General features: G+C 39.6%; 1 protein-coding gene across 2 annotated transcripts; it reads right to left on the reverse strand.

Moving 5' to 3' along the window:
* Positions 1 to 5,002: 5,002 nt before the first annotated feature.
* Positions 5,003 to 12,297, reverse strand: bmpr1ba (bone morphogenetic protein receptor, type IBa). Of its 2 annotated transcripts, XM_085368344.1 has the most exons (11): positions 12,282 to 12,297; positions 8,959 to 9,121; positions 8,766 to 8,865; positions 8,466 to 8,568; positions 7,586 to 7,682; positions 7,344 to 7,482; positions 6,603 to 6,795; positions 5,720 to 6,017; positions 5,436 to 5,611; positions 5,214 to 5,344; positions 5,003 to 5,128 (listed from the first exon to the last, which is right to left on the reverse strand). In XM_085368344.1, exons 2-11 carry the CDS (start codon positions 9,102 to 9,104, stop codon positions 5,003 to 5,005), a joined length of 1,509 nt encoding a protein of 502 aa, XP_085224470.1. In that variant the 5' UTR covers positions 9,105 to 9,121; positions 12,282 to 12,297. The 2 variants fall into 2 exon arrangements, with proteins under 2 accessions (XP_085224470.1, XP_085224471.1); XM_085368345.1 differs by lacking the exon at positions 12,282 to 12,297 and having other exon boundaries at positions 7,586 to 7,673; positions 8,959 to 9,113.
* Positions 12,298 to 15,631: the final 3,334 nt, after the last annotated feature.

Genomic DNA, 15,631 nt, shown 5'->3' on the forward strand with positions numbered 1-15,631 from the left:
TACGTGTTTGCCAGTACAGTTTGTCGTCTTTATATCGTTTCTTAGGGAACGCTCTATGAATTCTGCTGTCCATATGTGTGGATCATTTCCTGATACAAGAATGAGTACAAAGTGACTGTCAATCAAGGGTCCTGACCAGAAACAAGCCCGAGACAACAACAACTGTCCCCTTTGGGTTATTATCATAAAGATGGTTCCAATTGGATGTTGATTAAGATTAAGGCTTTTTTCAAAAATACCATCAAAATCTTTCAGGTCAGAGAAAAATGAACACAAAAGCAATTTGACTTGCTTCCAATGCCTCTAATGTTCTTTTCTTCTTTTTTTAATTCAAAAAGCCAGTCCAAAGATAATTATGCTGCTGAAGGATGCAAGAATAACTTCTTATTTTTTTTAATAATCTTTTTTATGGTAAGATTTCAAGATTTCATGTATGATAATCATATAATGATTATTAGGTAAAGCTCATCATCATGCACAGTACATTGCAGTAAAGCATCTAAGACTTTTATTTTGTTTTTATTTTATCATTGCTTTTTCACATTTTTAAAATAAATAAATAAATACATTAAAAAAACCACGATCCAGACAGGAAAAACAGGAACGGCAAATTCAAAACTACAAGTGCATCTCAAACCACTGAGAGTCTCAACATAATCTGCACTAATGCTGCTTCTCTATTACTTAACAACCAGCAGTTGACCACAACCTCCAACCCAGAAGTGTCTATTTTAGACTGTTGGGGCTTCTTTCTGGACAGACGGACAAAGCGAAAAAATAAATAAAAAAATGGGGGGGTGGAAAACATAACTTGATTTGATTGCAGGAATTATATGACAGTGAATTAAATGCAGCTCATCTACTACTAATATACCGATTTTAATCAATTATATTCAAGTTTCCTTCAGTTGTGTTATCTGCCATCAGGCCACATGTGGCATTTCATTTGTGATCGTTGCCATGACTTTGCTGGTCACTAGCACCATCCAGTGGCCTTTGATAAATAAGAGCATTTTAAGTGTTTTCATTTTTATTTTATTTTGATTGTGTAAATACATGCTTATCATTATGTTCATTCTAAAGAGCTTTTATTACCACGTATTTTTGTTCATTGTTCATTATTATTTACATAAACTTTTTTTTGCCAGCTTTATTGTGTTTATATGTGTGACATTTATGAGGGGAATCTGCATCAGTTACTTAGCAGCTAACATTCCAGTCATGGTGTATCTATGACAAAGTTACAATTTACAGGTAAAAATCATATAAAGGGAGTTATGTAACATGAAGTGTAATATATTTGTGTTTGCAGAACAACTTGCATAATTACAATTGGCCCTGAGAGGGGAAAAATTCAAAAACTGGAGTTAGGTATTTCCGTTTTGAATTATGGAGAGACGCCATATGAAACTGAACATCAGGTATGTAGAGGAGACAAAAAGGGAGGCAGAGGTCAAGTTTAACACTGGTACAAAAGGTCAAGTATTTACCTTGGGTCATGAGAGATTTTATCTTATAGCTGCCCGCTCAGGAGGAAACCTTGAGATATTGATTTTTCACAAAGATTTTCCTTTCTTTGTACAGTTGTTCAAATATGTGCGACTTTAAGATTCAGACCTCTTGTATCAGTGTAAAACCAGCTGTAAAAGTACGCGCGGTTTGATTTTGCGTAGCTCACAGCAGGAAAGGTGTACGGTTAACTGACAGAGTGGATGTTTTCAAATGTAATTGGTGATGTCATATGTGAGGAAGTAAAAGGGATGGGAAACCTTATGAGGATAAAAGCCTAAAATATTTTAGTCATCAGCTGAAACAAACATGAACCCAAAGGTCATGACAATACCTCTTTTATACAATTTGATCATCGACATCACTGACAACTTTAAAGGCTGAATTCAGTCATACAACATCTATTTTTTTGAACTACGACATTAGGAATTGTTTAAAAAAAAATGAAAATAGCATAGCTCCACCTCAGATTTGAAGTGTACAGTTTACCAGAAGAATCGATTTTCTGTTAAAAAAGCAAAAGCGAGACAAGGGAGGTTTTCATGAGGAGAGCACGTGTAGGCCTCCAGGAGATGATCCTTCATGATGTGAAAATGAAGAAAGTAGTATTAAGATATCTAAGTATGTAAAAAAATAATAATAATATTTTCTATTTCCAGTGTGTACAGTTGTGTACTGTCAGCTATATTTGGCAAATTTCTGAAAATGAAAAAGCAGTACAGTTAATAGTTTGTATGTTTGATTTTTTTTAATTTAAGTTTTTCTTTTGTTCCTTTTTGTAAAAGCAGTGTCTACTATGCAAACTTGGCATTGGTTATCATGATAGAAGTCTTTATCTAGAGCTGTCCTTGTACGTGCACTCCTGGTTTTACTATCGGGAGTGATTTGATTTGATTAGTGTGGGATAGTGTTGGTCCATTTTAGCTAGTTCTGGCACACTTCATGAGTCTTGCTCAATCTTGCTGAATGCTTGCCTCTCTATCTCCTCTAATTGTTCTCTGTACAAAGTGTAAGAAAGAATTTTTAAGACAATTAATAAATTATATTTATAAGCAATGCTGAAAACCTGTGCTGCATTTGGTGGCTTATTTCAACACAACTTTTACTTGCGTGTAATATCCCAACTTGGTCAGAAATCCGATTTGTAGCGCATGAAAAAAGATATTTTTCATTTCCGATACTTATTTTTCTTATGATTTCTGTGAAATTCACATTTACATGCTCCAGACTCAATAATTTGTGGGATAAAGAAGCCTGAAGGGGAGGAAATTGAAACGGAAAATCCTTATGGTGTCACTATTTAACATGCTGTGTGCTCAGCAGCACCAGTGGGTTGTAATGAGGCATGCTGCTTTTTTCTTTTTTTTTTCCAACAAAGAAAATATGGAGCGCGTGTCTTAACAGTAAGAGGCAATGACTTGTTAATATTCACCTCACTCAGTTATCACAAATTGAACATCAGCCATTTGGATGAGTGAAACACTTTATTGGGGGGGGAATGTTCAACCTTTTACTGAATAAAAACACGACTTTCTCTCACGGACAACTACAGCAGATACAGATCAAATAAGGCACAACACCCAAGAGGAAAGAAAGGGCATTTACTGTATATCACAACAAATCTGCCACACCAAAACCTCCATCCACAAGAAAAACGCTGTCGTTTTGTTGACAAGAGCAAGATTGAAATTCAGTGACCTCTGAAGGAAATGGAAATGGAAACTGAGGAATTATAAAAGCTAAAAAATAAAATAAAATAAGCCAGTCAGAGAAATCACTGATGTCGTGACAGCACACCACTGTGGATGATCTAACAAGGCCCCTAACTGTGATAACTTTTTACCTGGAGAAATATGTCATCATGAAGTTTCCCAACAGTGGAATGTTTCTATGTGAGAGTTTGAGTTAATGGAGGAACTTGCCTAATAGAAACTGACTTGATCAGTGCCAAAGTGCCATTTGCGTTCAACAGAACTGGTTTATTATACTGAAATAGTTTAACACTAATGTACATGTATAAGGGCGGCTTGTAAGTAGGAACTAAAAATTTCATAAAGTCAACAAGTTAACTTCTTGTGGTTTAAGTGCGCCCCAGGGTGGCTGTGGCTACAATGTAGCTTGCCATCACCAGTGTGTGAATGTGTGTGTGAATGGGTGGATGACTGGATATGTAAAGCGCTTTGGGGTCCTTAGGGACTAGTAAAGCGCTATATAAATACAAGCCATTTACCATTTAATATTTTGGGTGAGGCTTGGGTGCTTTCTTGAACCAGCCAACTTCTTAGTGCACTCTTTCACTATAAGGGCATACTGCTAAACCCACTGCTTTAAATACACTCCATCTTTTTGTTACGGGAGCCACAGTCATTGGGAATTAGTGAATAATAACAATGAGCCGTGACATGGCAACTTTTGGCACCCCTAAACTAACAAAAATCCACACATTTATAATGGATCACTAGATAATCAAGCAAAACTTCACCTTACAGTTTGTGTGAAGCAGTTCCAGATTGTGTGATAGGCCTTCCTTCCTGTACTTGCTCTACAGTGGCTATGGGGGGCACTGCTCTGCTTTAACCATTCCACTGGTGAAACGCCGCCTCTTCCGAGGCAGGTTTTATTTTTAATACATGTCCCAAAGAAGCCTAAAGAAACACAGAGGTCATTAGAGCCCCAATCTAGATTTATTTATACATATTAACTTATTTATTATTATTACGTTGTTTTTTTTGTTTTTACAAATTACCTTAAAGTTGTACATGGAAAACGTTTGGTATTCTCATTAGCTCATAAAACAAATTTACCTTTTCTTCAGTGTCTACAAATGGTATCACCACAATCGAAACGTGTACACCTTCAAAATATGTTTATTTCTGTCACAGTGTCACTTGTCATAACAAAGAGCAATTTAAAGCTATTTAAAAGTGACAAAAGTGTATTCAATCCAAGGAAGTGTTTAGAAAGGAGGTGTAATGCTGCAATAACAGATTGCCTTGACGCACATCCCTTCGGTTCTTTTAATCAGACCTTCATCTACGGGTAAGGTAGCTTTCACAGAAAGCAATCATATAGTCTTCCACTCTCTGGTCAGTAGCCTGTTTGTGTATCTCAGCATGTACAGTGCCAAGTCAAACTCAAGTCTCTTTCTCCAAGGCCTTTGGAGCATGTGAACAGGAACCTATATCTGGCTTTAGAGTCTTCACACTAGTCGGAAATGTAATTGTCTCATCTTCTTTGAAGAACAGAAGAGGACCATGCACAGTTAGTACTGATTGTTTTTGAGGGGACTTTGCAGATTTCTCAGCATTTGAACTCAAAGTATGTCATCATGGGATCCCCCAAGTGATCTTCTGCTTCATGTTCCCCCTCCTTTCCCCCCCCAAAAACAAACAAACAAAAAAAAAAAAAAACCCCAGCTTGTACGGCCTGGAATAGAGCCAGTGTTAGTACCTGCCTTTTGTATGCGTGTAAACACACACCAGGCAGTGCTTTCTCACAGCTTGATATCCTGTGATTCTGACATTTTGGCAAGTGTCTTTTTGACCCGTAGGGCTGTGAGGCGGCAGGCTGGATTGTGGGCCCAGCATTCTGTCATCAGCTTTCCCATCTGTCTCAAACACTGAGGAAACACAAACTTATGTTACAGAGATTGCCGATTTGTTCGTTTCTGCAAGAGTAATGTAGAATATTTTTCCATGTTTTACCTCATCGCTGGTCCATCGATTAGGAAAGGATGGTCGTAGCTTCTTGATGCAGACCACCTCTCTCATGTCTTCATATGAAGGGTCTGTTGGAACCAGCTCATGGTACGGTAACTGGTACTCTTCAAGGATTCCTACAATAAACACGTTACAGAAGAGTCACATTCCTCTCTGACGCCGTTTAGCTTTTAGAAGGTGCTACAACTATTTATTCACTCCATTTACCTCCTGAGATGCAGCGACGTGCAATCTCCCAGAGAATGAGCCCAAAACTGTACATGTCAGCCATGATGTAAGACTGAAAGTGACTTCTGTTCAAAGTCTCTTCCAGAACCTCTGGAGGCATGTAGCGCTTTGTACCGACTCTTGTATTGGGGGGAATATCTACTTCATTTGTGTCACTAAAGAGTCAGACATCAAAGTAATAAGGACAAAAATTACTTTAAATACATGAATTCCAATATTTCTCATCATTCATCCTAAATAGAACACATTCATGAGAAATTCACCTGATAAACTTGACAGCCAGTCCTAGGTCAGCTATACAGCAGGTCCCATTTCTTTTCACAAGTATGTTCTTACTCTTCAGATCCCTGTGAGCAATGGCAGGTTTGCCCTGGGTGCCAAAGATCTCTGTGTGGAGGTGACAGAGTCCTGACACAGAGGAGTAGGCCAGTCGCAGCATAGCTTTATTGTCTAGAGTGGTCGATTTGAGGTAGTCATACAATGATCCATTTTCATGGTAGTCAGTTATTAAGTAGAGTTGGGTCCAAGAGCCAGTTCCTTTAATATCTGCAGCTATAAAACCTGTGAACGGGGGGGGGGGTGTATGGAACACAAAGAAAGATGGACCTTAACATTCAGCAGTTTCCCCCATTGTTGAATTTCATGGGAGTACAGAACAATTTCTGACATATATACTGTGGGTTTTTTGGTTCTTTTCTTCTTCACTGACTGTCGTTTGTGCATTGACAATATGTGGGAAGCTGTGCAGAAAACCGATCTTTCAGTGAGTTTGGGCAGTTTTTCACTAATATCTGCTATTTTATGATATCATATTTCAGGATAACAAATACTTATAAAGACAAAGTTAATGGTGCAATACAGAGAAGGCTCGCACAGTGTGCAGTGTGATGTAGCATCAAAAACACACTGGACCACCAACAACGACATGCTTTCAATAGCTGACAGTTTGACTTAGGACTGGTTAGTATGGTGCTATTATATTACTTATACAATTTTTTTTTTTTTTAATTTGCCCCTTTACATCTCCTTTCTCGGCACCTTTTTTGATTTAGCTGAAGTCAAAGAGCAACACAAAGCACTGAGAAACAAAGAAATTCTCACATAGGTGCAGAGACAAGGTAGTAAGTACTAGACAAACAGACTCACCCAGTATGTTCTCATGTCTCATTAAGACAGTCTGGTAGATTTCAGTCTCTCTGAACCAACTCGCTTCCTCAGTGGTGAAGAAAACTTTAACAGCTACCTTTTCTCCCCTCCACCTGCCCATCCACACCTCTCCGTATCTCCCCTTGCCTATCTGCTTCACCATCTGAATCTGCTTGGCTATCGTTCTCTGGACCTGAGGAGAAGCAAAAAAAAAAAGAAGGAAATGCTTAGATAAAATCTGACCCATGTGTTTCACCACATCTGTCATATTTCTTCAGAATTAAAACTCCAGTTTAAGGTTAAGTGAACGTCAGATGTGGGAGCTATGAAGTAAAATCAGGAATGGTACTGTTTTATTGTGTCTTGGCACATTTCTCAAGGTTTACCCAAGATTAAAAGAAGTCCCCCAAAACAAATACTTGTAACTTGTAGCTATAACAGTGTATTAATTACACACAGAAATTAAATACCAATATTCTGTCAATGATGCACACATTATTTGCAGACTGTCGACACATTTGCCAAAAAGGTCAAACACCCAATAAATGCATTTTCTAAAAACATTGCAATAATGCCAAAATTTGATATCATGATGGGCATATAAGTATCAAATGTACAACTATTACACACCCTGATGTTAGAAAAAAACAAAATTAATTTGGACCAAAGTACCAGGATGTTCACGTCCATGAAGCATCTTTTTGATTTAACTGTCACTTAGATGTAGTGAGTGTGTCTCACCAATAGAGGGAGCCCTGAGCCTGAGCCAGAGCTTTGTGATTGCTCTATCAAGTCTTTCAGAGATTCTCCAGGGGGGATGTATGTCTCATCCTGTTCTAGACCAATGCTGTAGCGAGGACGAGACTCCTGTCGTTTATACCTGTAAAATATCACAATATGTCAGTTTTAATTATTCACTAAAGAGAGGTTTCAATAAACCCTAATGAAGTTTGTTTTACTGTTTCATTGTAAGATGTAATTACCTGATGTAGCAGAAAATAATAATGACAGCCAATATAAGGGTGCATACAGTGACTGAAATCAACAAGGCCACATGGTGGATCTTCCCATCTACGTAGACTAGAGGGGGAGGATGAAAGAGACATTGAAAAAAGCATCAGAAATGTTTAAAGTCATGAAAAGTCATTTATCAAATTCCTCATCTAAGTTAAATGCAAAAAATTCTTGCATGTCAAAATGCAATAACTCTCTTTATACTCCAGAAACGTCACATTAAAACACAGGAAAAAACAAAGAATTTGAAATTTCCAAAGTGCCTCATGTAAAGGAAACAAAAAGGACTAAAGTACAGTAAACTGTGTACAAATCATATTTCACTCATCAATTTTTCATTTTCTTCTGGCACACACTTTCTTCCCTCAAGGCCACAGTCAACAGCGAGAGGAAGCCCTCGACCAAGTCGATGAATTCCCCTCCTGATCCCCTATGATAGGGTTTCAGATTGATTGTGTCTGCTGGGGCCTGTGATTTCCCTGGGAATCTAGGCTTACTTTCTCTCAAACACACGGAAAGGCTCTCTCTCCCTCTCTCTCTCTCACACACACACACACACACACACACACACACACACACAGGCAGTCTAATTCTGAACACGATGAGACACCAGTTTGCTCTTGACACGCCAGGACGGTTTGACACCGTCTCCTTCACTTGAGCCTCCTTTGACTCAATGAAAATGTCATGTCTCTGTCTTTTATCTCGTGTCTTGTCACACCATCAGCCACAGTTCAGGATCTTGTATCTATCATTGTAACTGCCGCTGCCAAACTGGAGAACTACTGGTGTTTTTGTGCATTTCATCTGCAACGAGGGAAAAAGCAGAAATTGGATAAATTAACTCACGAGGAGGTTTGAGTGGTGGCAGCGTAGGATGCAGATTTTTGTTACAGTAATCTTCATCTGTACAGCATTCTAGTGACCGCCTTTGACGTGAGTTCCCCGCGTCCTGAAAGACGGAAAAGTCATGTGAGGTACTTGGCTAGCATCTACAGTTAGGTTACAATTTCCTGCTTTATTAACTTAACCTCTTGTAATGCTTACCACCTAAATTAATTTTGGAAGGATTTGTGCCAGATGATGAAAAGAAAATGGCAGCAAGAGGAAGAAATTATGTGGATTATAATGTTACTTTCATCAACTTACTCTGCACTGAAATTCAGATCCGACCAGCCCAAGGCAACCTGCCGTCTGGACCGGCACCCCTCCCTCATCCTCCACCATTGTAAAACAGTAGCCATCCGTCCTGCAGAGGCAGATTTAGCGACAGTAGGTAAGGCGACCAGAAACATGACATGTTATGAAATAAATACTTGCTTTTGTTGGTGTTTCTCTTTACCTGCATGTGTTATTGGTTGAATCTTCTGGGCAGTGGTGATAACAGTGACACCACAGTAGTCTTTGGGAGGAGGAAGCAGGAGCTGTGCTGCCAAAAGTCTCCTTCCCACTCTCTGCTGCCTCCTTACTGGATGCTTTTAGCAGCATACTGTCCAATATGTTGCCTATACAACAGAGAAAAGAAGAAAATTACAAAAAATTAAATGGGAGAAAAACAAAATGATGAAGATCCACATCTCAACTTTCAGAAAGAGAACATTGCTAGAGAGTAGGCTTGCAGAATTTGGACATGTGCTATTAAATAACACAACAAGTATTTGCAGTAGCATAGCCAGACTTGGAGGTTGAATAGTCTGCTGAAGTGGGAAACAAGTTGTACTGCAATTGTGGAATATGTAAAATCCACAGGCTTTAACATAGTCACTAATAGGACTACAACAGATACCCAAACAGTCACAAAATTTGTATTCAGATGGCATTTCTAAGTCAGAATTACGACTACCTCATGTCCCAACACAAGTCCTTACATCTGTTCATGTACAGTAGGCTGTGACGAATAAGCTGCTTTGTAATATATGTTGATAAAACTGTTTCATGGGAGTTGCTGTATTGACTGTTCTTGTTTTTTCAGTGTCTGACAAAACTGTGAAAATAATTATCTGCTTCCTTTGCTTTCAGACGTCTCTTGCTTTTCAGTTGTATTAATTTAGTTCTCCGATATGTTCGTTACATTAGTAACATTTTGTAAGTGGTTTTGTTCTGTGACTCGGACTCTGCTGTTCATGGAGCATTTCATGAACCTTCAGTGCACCTGTAGCTTTTTAATCTCCCCTGCGGGAGAAGCTTAATATCTGCTCAGCGAAGCACTGAGCGAATAGATCCCAGCCAAGATGACAAATATCAACCCTACGTACTCAGTATTCACATCATAAATCCAGTTCACATGAGTGAACCGACTCAAATGAAATATAATCGTACCTACTCTAATGAAACAAAATCTACTAAGATGCAAATAAAGATAAAATGTGCAAGAAAAACTTGACAACATTCCAGATACGGGAAAAAAACCCAAAAAACTTTGAGCTCAAACACCTGCTACGAAACACGCTCTCTCTCACAGTCCCCTTACAAATGCTTCAGCTCCCGAAGCTGTTGTATTCCCTCGTTATCCTATTTCAAAAGGGCACCTGTTTGTCACTTGAGGGGAAAAAAGGGATCACGGAAGTGTCTCTCCTTCATGGCTTTTAAGATATTCATTCATCTGAGCATGCTCATTGGGACCAGATGCTTACAGCTGCAAGCACAGATGGTCCAAAACAAGCATGACTCTTTCTTCGCTGAAATAAACTATGAGCAGATACAGAATCTGCTCTCCTGCTCCTATTTCAGCCTCTTGAGAAGGAAGTGTGTGCAGGGTTTGAATGTGATAGTGTTTTCATGAGCAGCCTTTTCTTATTTCGGGACAGATTTTTTTTAAAAACAGTTATAGACATTTGTCATCTAGCACTTCCCTTTCTAAATGCCCCTCTTGTACACACAGATAATTATGTTGATGATACTGCAAAAGAGGGATGGTGGGGTTTAAAGGGGTCACATTAACAATTGACCAATTTGAGAGAAAGGGAGCGAGGAAGACTAGGAGGGGGAGAAGAATGGGGGATTAGCAAACAAGAAGTGACAGAGCTGCGGGGAACTGGTGGGCAGTTTAGCAGCACACAGAGGGGACAGAGCAGAGGCCACTGGCCTTTTCCACCCTTTCTCTCACTCTGCCCTCCACCCCATCACTCCATAATGCTCACTCTCTTTGTGTTTCATTTTGCTGCAGACCTCAAACTCCCCCTTTCTTCTTCAGGCCATATCTCTTCTCGAGCGCCTCCCTGCTTCTTTCCTACATGCGTTCCTTCGTTTCTCCATTCAGACTTGCTTGTGTACTTTTCTCCAACCCTTTCTTCTTCTTCTTTTCCTTTTTTTTTTTGGTTCTCACCCACATGACCTGCCTATCTTTCCCTACTGCGTTGTTTTCCTCTTCTTATCTTCCACTTTCTTTGCCCTGTCTTCCCTGCGTGAGCCCACAGAATTGTCATGTGAGGTGCTGTTGCGCTGTTGACAAAACACAAAGCCCTTCACATCCATCCTGCACCTGGGATCTTTGGCTACTGCTCTGTCGTCGGCGTGAGCATGTGAGAAAGACAGTGGGAGGCAGACAAACAAGGAAAGAAGCAAAACGAAGGAAAAAAATGTAGAATGCCATTCATCCACCAAAACTGGAGCCAGGTGGCCAACTTAATGTTCTTGAACTTTTTGTGACTGTATAAAAAGGAAAGGAACTACATTATCCTCGAACTGTAACACTGGTACACTGTGACACTTTTTTGGTCTTAGTTTTCCACCTCTTACAAAAAAAATGCCTTTTATCTTTACAGAGATCCTGGGGTATTGAGTCATTTCTCTATAAGCCTGTGCCATCTGTTTATAAGGAGGAAGAGTGACCAAGGTGAAAAATGCAGTTGGTTGACAAAGTGCAAAGCTCTCACTCTACAATCTTATCTTCATGGAAAAGAAAAACATAGCCTTGAGTGAATTTAAGACATTCAAGTCATTTATTTATTTTTGTGTAAAACTGGACGTTAACTGATTGTGGCTGGTGAGAAAAATGTGCTGAACGTCTATCAATCAGCTCATTTGCCGGCCTCTCATCAGAGATCCTGGTGGTTGTTCCCTAATGAAAATGTAAATACATTTCAGCATGCACGGTTTGGTCTCAATTAGTGACCAATGGTGATGCTAAAATCTTACCAACTACCACTAACCTCACATAAGGCCATTGTCAACACTCAATTAACAACCATGTCCATACCCCCCACTCGGTCCTTGAAAAAAACCAAATAAAAAACCCAAAAGCTGAATGCATCTTTTCAACAAATGTCATTTTATGCAGCGTGTTTCTTTAAAAAGGTGAAAGAATGAAAAACTAAATATATTTACAGAAGACAAAAACAATGACAGAAGTGATGCTGTGCATGAGAGAAGCGATGTGGACTAAGATAGACAGAGAGGAACAGTAAGAGAAAGAGCGCGCATATTCATTAGTTATCCTGGCCATGTCAAACAAGGTCTACCAGAAAAGCTCTTTCACCAAAGTCCATGTAAACACTACCCCCTCCCCTTTTCCACTTACGACACACTCATTTGACAACACGGCTCCCCTTCTCCCCTCAAAGTAGCAGTTCATCTTTTTGGTGTTTGACAGTTCAGTCTGTACACTAAAAGAAACGCACAAGGTAAAAGCCCCCCCCCCCTCCCCTCCCCTCCCCTCTTTCGTGCTCTCACTCCCACTCTTAAGATTGTGTCTCTCTGTCTCTCTCCACCTTGATGTACATTCAGTTCCAGGTCTTATCTCCACGTTCTTGTTCCTGTCAGTGTTGAGATGAGCCGAGCCATCCCACATGTGCAGGAATGCGTTAATGAACCCCACTTTGCGATCTGAAGGCTGGATGCTTGGAAGTGAAGGTTGTCTGTCCTGGTGTTTTGGCTAAATTTGCTTTGAAATTCAAATGTGCTTTGCTTTTATCTGTGTCTCAAAGTGCTCTCTCCCCAACTGTGTGGTTGACCATGTTAACGAGGCACCATATAGAACACCAATTAACAATAAAAATAATCTTGAGTGTTTGGGCCTTGCTATTTGTTTTTTTTAACTTTTTTTTTAAGATCTTAAGGAGAAATATCCGTCTGCAATTCATTTCTTTGGAGTTTAACGTCATGAATAAATATTTATGGAACATAATATTCTGATCATTTGTTTATAGCCGATGGTAAGTTTAGAATAATATACTGGGGATAAAGTGTTAATCACCTATATCTCCACTTCTAAATCTTAAACACTTCAAGCATAAGTAAAAAAAAGTTGGAATACTACTTTAATAGAGGGAGAAATAATGCAATTAATAGCAGAAAGACAGAGAATGAATCACATTTTTGATGGAAACTTCTCCAACCAGAAGTTTTGATTTACTGTCAGTTCATGTTTCTGCTTTTTTTCCCACTGGGGCGAATGTCACCATGACCATTTTTTCAAATGTCAGTCCTGCTTTTATGTGTTCGACCGGTCAACCCATGCTTATGTCTGGACAAATCACATTACAGCTATCTCTACTGTTTAATAGGAGCTCCAAAAACAGAGTTGTAAGAACTATGATGGTCCTCCGACACAGATAAATGGGGGTGTTTCCAGCAACAGTTGCTGTAGAACCACGAGACATTTCCTGTGGTCTGAGAGTGCCCGGTGTTGTATGGCTCAAACTACAATCAGCTTTTAAAAGATTTGCTTCAGCAAAAACAGCACCATAAAAGTGAGAGCAAGGGAAGCTGTTGCATTCAGGCTTTTTATCCTCCAACACAACAACATAATCATCAGCCCTTCAGACATCCTTCATTATGCCACACTGATGAAGCATTGAGCCACTCTCTGCTTATACAGCTGTCAGCAGCTGCCAGCTTTATGCTGTGTGTGTCTCTGTTTCTCTTCTTTCATGGGAATTCCTGACAAGGGCCAACGGATGCTGGAACTCTGACTTAGGCTACGTCCACACTAATGCGTTTTCGTTTGAAGACACATCGTTTTCTCTCCATTTTGGCCTCCCGTCCACACTGAGACGGCGGTTTCGCTGATGGAAAACGCAGCATTTTGAAAAACGCTCTCGAAAATGCATACATTTGGAAACAGTGCTTTCACGTCACAGTGTGGAGAGCAAAAACGCAGACTTTCTAAAATGATGACGCATTTTAGGCATGTGATGCAGTCATGTGACGCAGTCATGTGACCAATTACACTAAGATAGCGGAGGGCATTATACAGCAGTTGTTTTGTTTTCTCTGAATTTTGACAGCCCTACTAAAGATATCAGTCTGTACATGCTCCAGATAGCTTTTCTTCAAATTCTTTAACTCTCACTCGCTTTTGAAACTTTGTACTTTTGTGTTACTCGCAGCAACAACTCCACCTCATTGTTAGTCCATTTAAAAAACTCGGTGGTTTTCCTCAACATTCTGCCGTGACGTTTCAAAGAGCTGGAAAGTAAATAAGCGGCAGACAGAAATGAGGCAGGTCAAATCTTCTTGCGCTTCATGAATGCACAGTACTGGAACATAAGCGTTTTTGGCCGTTTCAACGTGGACGCACAACTCTGTGAAAACGACTGAAAACGCTACTGTGAACGCGGAGCGTTTTCAGACGAAAATGCCGTTTTCAAATCTATCCGTAGCCTTAATTCCAGAAGGCCTTCAGCGTTCCCGTCAGAATGCAGGGAGATGATAAAACAGTCCTTGATGGAGGTGTGACAAAGCAAAGCAAAAGGAAAAGACAGAAAGGTGACCAGCTGATCTGTTCATGAAAGGCTTCTTTCCTTCTTATTCTCATGACGTCTGTGGGCCCACATCAGTTCACAGAGAGCAGGCATCTGGCTGGATCGGTGAGTCTGATGCCACTGGTTGAAATCTGACTCAAACATTGTGTCCTAATTTAACTACATGCTACCACCTGAAACTAATTTTTTATTAAGATGGAATACACAAGTGAGTCAATAAGGATTAATGTTGAGGTAATACAACAACTTGACTTGCAACAATGTCTTCAGTGTTGAATAACTTCTTATATGAAACACTCCTACTTATCTATTGAAATGGCCACTGTAGGAGATAAATTAAGCTACAAAAAGCTTTGGTGAACTCCAACAGATGCACAGAAGCATCTGCTCTTTTATACAAAAGAATGCTTGTTTGAGAAATACAGCATGTACAGTGACTGAAACATTATGAATTTTTATATTCAAAAGCCTAAACCCCAGTTGGAGGTAACAGGTGTCACAATGGTGGCTATCAACTTTCTCTGTTAAGCCAGGTTTTCTGCTTCAAGCTCTGTGCGTGTGTTTGATGGATCATATTATTTCAATTCAATTTCAAAAAAATGATCCCTGTGAGTGTTGCCTACTCAAGAAATGTTATCAGATATGGATAGTACAGGTTGCTCCCTTGCCACAAGGGGTCACCACAGCTGGTATCTGCACATGTTTGATTTAGCGGTTTTACGCTGGATGCGCTTCCTGATGGAACCTTGAGGGGATTTGTGTTTTCAGCTGGAATTGAACAGGCGACCTTTTGTTTGCCAAGAAAATATGTTAACCACTACATAATGATGATAAATTGGTGATTAAAGCAGTAGTTTTTCATATGGGAGGGCACTAAAAATATTTGGGTGGCACACCAAAAGCAGAACAGTCTCACGGATGCTACAGAAAATTTATAATCTAGGGATTTTAGAGCTGGAAAGATTCAACCTCAACACTAAGAAAATATAGATTAGAAATGGCTTTAGTTTGTCAGCAGATCACAGTGAAATTAATTTTATTGATTAAACAGATATTCTTGGGAGTGTGTCCTGTAGCTGAAATTCCACCAGTGTAAAAGACAACACAACCTGCTCCCGACCACGTTCAGAATAGGTAATCATGGGGATTTAGCCAGGTAAGAAGAAAGCCTCTTTCATGACGCAACTCTGACTTTAAGGTCACAATGGGCTGCTTATAAAATCATTTTGCTTAGCAGTATATCCATCTGACCACTGTTTGTTTTCTTGCTCTTGAATGATGCTGTTTTCAGACATCAGTCCCTTCACCCTA

Source organism: Diplotaxodon limnothrissa, linkage group LG12 (assembly GCF_057381915.1).
Source record: "Diplotaxodon limnothrissa isolate DT_005_m linkage group LG12, D_limnothrissa_male_GT1.1, whole genome shotgun sequence".
NCBI lineage: Eukaryota > Metazoa > Chordata > Actinopteri > Cichliformes > Cichlidae > Diplotaxodon > Diplotaxodon limnothrissa.

Excerpts from the sequence above, each read along its gene's own strand:
- bmpr1ba (XM_085368344.1), bottom strand. The coding sequence starts at position 9,104 with ATGCTGCTAAAAGCATCCAGTAAGGAGGCAGCAGAGAGTGGGAAGGAG. Across the intron at positions 7,683-8,465 it reads GCCACCACTCAAACCTCCTC|TCTACGTAGATGGGAAGATC; the intron begins GTGAGTTAATTT and ends CTCCCCCTCTAG. Across the intron at positions 7,483-7,585 it reads ATTATTTTCTGCTACATCAG|GTATAAACGACAGGAGTCTC; the intron begins GTAATTACATCT and ends GATATTTTACAG.